At 59.3% G+C, this 5130-nt stretch overlaps 1 protein-coding gene across 1 annotated transcript in view; it reads left to right on the top strand.

The window, feature by feature from the left end:
• Positions 1-2893: 2893 nt before the first annotated feature.
• LOC113207825 (homeobox protein engrailed-2-like) overlaps positions 2894-5130 on the top strand; it is a 14205-nt gene continuing 11968 nt past the window's right edge. Inside the window, exon 1 of the mRNA XM_026424544.2 lies at positions 2894-4151. Within this exon, the coding sequence (XP_026280329.1) occupies positions 3194-4151 (958 nt within the window). The 5' untranslated portion in view covers positions 2894-3193. The remainder of the gene's footprint in view (positions 4152-5130) is intronic.

The following is a 5130-nucleotide window of genomic DNA, read 5'->3' as shown; positions in this document are numbered from 1 at the left end:
GAGAGAGAAGAGAGGGAAGAGGGGGGGAGCAAAAAGGAGAAGGGGTAAACGAGGTGGTGATAAAAACAGCTGCTGCTTTATCAAAATGATGGAGGCAGCAGAAAAGTTTGGGGTACAGTTTGATGTATATGATGTGAAATAGAAACACGGGGTAAAAAGCGATATAGCACGTTCGATGTTATTACCGAATCTCATGCAGAGTCAATTCAAACGATAATGAAGACCAAAAAACAAAAACATCGGCTGGTTACACGGTTGGTGCGGGACGAGAGACGGGGAGAGACTTCCAAATCCCACAGAGTAAAACCAGTAAAACTGACCGTCCAATTTGAAAGCCTCCCTTTTCTTCTTCTTTCCCTTGGCAACGCCGCCATGCATCCCCGGTGAGAAGATCGCCACGTTCCTCTCTCTCTCTCTACCTCTCTTTCTCCCTCCTTCGCCACCCACACGCATCGAGCAAAGGCGCCGACCCAGCACGACTCCTTCGTTAGGTTTGGTTTGGTTTGGCCGGTGAGCGCTCGCACAGTCCGGCCCGCAGTCTCATGTTGTAGGAGGGAGGAGGGATGCGAGAGTCAAACGCATAAAAATGTCGAAATGTCCCCTGCTGAGTTTCGCCCGCAAAGTGTGCAAGCTTTGCGGCGGCACCGCACGCCTATAGCCACGCCCGATGCAGCACACGGGAAGAGCCTTTGCAATACAATCGACAGCGAGCATTGATACATATTAAACACTGGCTAGCGAAACGGAAGTAGGCGTTTAGGACGATTGAATGTCTCGCGACTATTTTCTAAAACTTAAAAATGGGAAATGATATCAATTTTTCCGCGCCCAGCTACGTATGACTCATCCCCGATAGGATTATGTTAGCGATATCGCGCACGGTCGCACGGGGTGCGAGGTGACAGACACTCTCCCCGTAATCCCTGCTCTCGGCAATCTAAAACTTTTCATACTCGACTGGGTAATCGCGCGCGAACCGCCGCATCCCTCGAGGATCATCTTCTCCTCTTTGTCGGTTTGCCGTGTGTGGGACATGGAATGTAAACGTTGCATGCATAGATCCTGCCAAGCACGGTCCGTTGGCGTCACCTGGATACGAGACACGTCCTCAACTGCATCTATATAACATCACAGGCATTTATTTTTCTCATAGTTTTCAGTCGAAAATTGCGAAACGAGTTAGAAATTTGAAAGTGTGTTGTGTTGGATCCTTTATTGGTCCTGAGCCTCGCGGGACACCTGCGGCGCCCACTATGGGTGCCCTCTGTGGGGGTGCCCAGGACAACCAAGGCGGCATCTCTTTCAGTCTGTGTGTGGCACACAGGTCCATCTGGTCTGGGGCCAGTGTCCTTCACATTTTCGCCTTCAATTAATTTCCCTGTTGGGCATGGGCGACTCTTTCACGGTGTGACCAACAGCGGCACAGACATAGCAGCAACCTGAACGAGCAACGCGTCTTGTGCCTTGGCCCTTGTCGTTTTGGGACTTTTCTTTGGCGATGTTTTCAGACGTATGCAAACCTTCCAGTTGGAAATTTGTAAAAGTTTATCTCCTTGCATCCCTGGACGTTCCACGCAACAACTGTCCCCGAGGACAATCTCCTTCCCCGTCCAATGGGACATAAATATCCCATTGAGAATGTATGTAACACGTTTTGATAAAAGGGGGAGGGGCTGTGGTGTGAGCCTCGGATGTAAACGTCGCTGCTCGTCACACAACACTGCACGGTGCTCTTCTGTCCCCTTGTGGGCGCTGCATGCATCGTGCGGACGAGTGAAACACACACACACAGCGATTTCGCGCGCCACCCCCAGGACCCTCCCACACTTGGATTGACAAGGAGAGCGATGGATGTGTTTACCTGAGTTTGTCCATCTATTGTGACACCGCAAGTCAACATTACCTGTTCACCTTTCCCCCGGGAGGCCCCGGCCGGGAGGCATGACCTGGGGGAAGACGAGGAAGAGGCCTGCCTGCTCCCCATTCAACTGAAGGCTGACCGGAGGAGGAGGAGGAGGCCAGAGCTAATGCACACACAACACATACTCTTCGGACGACCGCCCGGTCCAGCAACAAATTAAAAAACCTACTTACGAGAAAACTACAGAAATCGAAGCGCAACAATAATAATGTTTCCGCGAACAAAACACAAAATCAATGGGTTATTTGTGGATAGGTGTAACCTATCCTCAGTCGAGGCTTCGCGCGCGAGACTGGTATCGGGTGACGCGCCCGCCAGTCAGTCACTCGCTGCGATCCTCTAATTGAGGTACGCGAAGCTCTGCACTGGGTGGTCGGAGCAGCCCGAGCGGCAGTACTAACAAGCGCGCACATTTAAATATTTCATCAGGTTTTATTACCCTACTCGGAATAACTTGATAGTATATGACGTTCATTTCGAATAATAGTGCGCTTTTCTTTTCTTTATTTGCCCGCGACTCCTCTCACGACACGCACACACACTCGTTGCGCGCGTTTACATGCCGGCCGACGCCGGGCATAATCATAAATTGTGGGATGACGTGCTCTCGCCGTCCTGCTCCCTCTCACCCGCAGCCTTCCCTCCCCGTCTCCCCTTCTCTCTCGCTCTCCCTCTCCGTCGCGGCCAGGTGCGACCCGCACCGAGCTCTTTATCAAACGACCAGGCCTGGCCAGGCCAGGCCGAGCTGGGGCTCAAGTCTCGAGGCGGTGCCGCCACGCTCCGCCACGTCCCGGCGCGCCACGCTGCCGACCCGCCTCTCGACCAATGGCGCGCCTCGCCGGGCGGCGTGGAGGGGGCAGCGCCCGGCGGGCCCCGCCCGCGCGCATGCGCAGCGCCGAGCCCGGCGGGTGGAGGGGGGAAATAGAGCTATACCCGGCGCGCACGCGGCCGAGAGAGACGGAGCACTGCGGAGCTCGGGCCGGCGCGCGTGGGTGCGACGGAGACAGACGGCCGCTGGGCGGGGCGAAGCGACAGCCAGGGTCCGAGCCGGGGCCAGAGCCGCCCGGCTGATTGTGCCGTGTTTGAGTTGAGAGCAAGCAGACAGCTAATATAGACGTGTCCTCGGCGAGTGTCACTTCCCTCCTCCGCCAGTCCGTCTGACTCCGTCACTCCGAGTCGCGCGGTGTTAGTGTGAACATGTGTGCCTAAGGCGCCCGAGGCAGTGCTCCAGTGCTTCCCAGTGCATCCCAGTGCATCGCAGTGCAGTGTACCATGGCTTTGGAGACGGAAAGGTGCTCACCCAGCAGCGCGACCAGCGCGTCCAGCCCCAGTCCGGGGCCCAACCAGCACGGCGTGCAGCACCAGCGGCCCGCGCTGCCCTCCTCGCCGGCCCAGCAGCAGCGCTCGCCCTGCACCTCGCCGTCGACGTCCCCCGGATGTACGTCCCCGGGCATCTCACCCTCCTCACCGGTGATCATCCCCAAGACCGAGATCGTGGAACACGGTGAGCGGTCGCCGTGCAGCCCGTCGCCGCCGCGGGCTTCGTTCTCCATCATGCACAAGGAGCGCACCATCGCGCACCCGCGGCCGCTGCCGGCCGTGCCCGCCCCCGCCGTTTACCTGCCGCCGCCCTTCCAGGATGCCTTGGACTACAGGCTTCTGGCCAGAGGACACATCCACCGGCCTTTCCTGGACCACCACGGCGCCCTGGGCCCGGCCTTGCAGGGCCCCCTGGGCCTGCACCCGCTGCAGCAGCTGCAGTACGTGCACCCCGAGTTGTACCACCCCGTGCCCCTGCTGCACTCTAGTCAGCCCCCGATGGAACTGCTGCGACCGCTGCAGCCCGAGCCCCCACTACCCTTCTCCGTCGACAACATCCTGCGACCCGACTTCGGACGCACAGCCGTCAAGAGGAAAAGCAGCGTCCTGGACGCGCCCCTCTCGTCGGCGGGGGTCCTGACGCCGTCCAGCCTTCCCAATGGCCTCCCCGGCGTGCCCGCCCGGCCCGCCGCCGTCCCCAAGGCCGCGAAGAAGCCCCGGACAGCACCGCCGGTACCCATCCCCGCGCCGGCGCCCACGACGGCCACCCCCGCGGTCAGCCCGGCCAAGAGCATAGCCTCGGACGTGACGTCCACCAGCGGCGACGACGCCTCCAAGGACGGCGAGGACAAGAGCAATATGTGGCCCGCCTGGGTCTACTGCACCCGCTACTCCGACCGACCTTCCTCAGGTGAGCTTTTTAAAAATATCTACGTGTCGCGCGGAAGTATTTTGGCAGTGTGTGTGTGAGTGTATGTGTGTGTGCACCTTTGTGGGGGGACCATGCCACCCACACAATACGGCACCCTGCGGCTGATAAAGGGACCTGGGCAAGGAGTCGCCGGCCCTGCCGAATTGCAATGCCGTGTCAAACGCGGTGCCGCGCCTATGCCAATGTGAATGTGGCTATTGTTGCACCCCGCGGCGGGCGGTGGGGGGGCTCGGGCGACTTATTTCGGGCGCTTGCCTCTGTGTTGACTCTCTGGCTGCACCACCACCAGGGTGGCTGGGTGGCTTCGAGCATCCGCTCTCGTCCGACAACAAACCGCCCACATTCCCGCTTTGTACGCGGGCCGGCTCCCCCGGGCTGCTCTCGAGGTCCCCGAGACGGTCGTGTCCGCGCCGAGGACGCGTGCGATAACGCGCACCTCTCGATGTCTCGCTGCGATACGCCCCTACGCCCCCCCCCTCCCTGCTGCACTTCCTGGTTCGACTGATTTGAAAGGGAAACGGGGTGGGTTGTCGTCATTACTGCCGTCAACGACGGGCGATCCGTCTGCCAGTCAACGAAGGACGAAGGCGAGACGAGCTCCGGCAGGCGGGCGGCCGCCTAAACGGCACCTATTTATCTGACCCCGATGGGCACGGATAGCAGCACGGGGTAGGCAAGGGGGGCCAGCGGCGTCGGGCAGCCCTCGAAACTTGGGGCGTTAAAATACAGCCGTTTGATCCTGCGCCCGCCCCTTTCGCCCTTGTCGCTAACGAGCCCACGGCGCAAAACATATCCCCCCCCCGCCCTACCTCATTTCTTCCACCTCCTCGTCGCCGACGTCAACGTGTCGCCGGGATGTGAAAGGTCCAACTGCTACTGCTTCTTTGGCTCTATTCGAAGAGGAAATCCTCGTTCTCGTGTGTGCAGCAGGAGAGAAGAGGTAGGGAAAGGGGGGAGG

The sequence above is a fragment of the Frankliniella occidentalis genome, unplaced genomic scaffold (assembly GCF_000697945.3).
Source record: "Frankliniella occidentalis isolate FOCC.00 unplaced genomic scaffold, Focc_3.1 Scaffold8, whole genome shotgun sequence".
Lineage (NCBI taxonomy): Eukaryota > Metazoa > Arthropoda > Insecta > Thysanoptera > Thripidae > Frankliniella > Frankliniella occidentalis.
The sequence above is the reverse complement of the archived record's forward strand: the minus strand, read 5'-3'. Positions and strand labels throughout refer to the sequence as shown.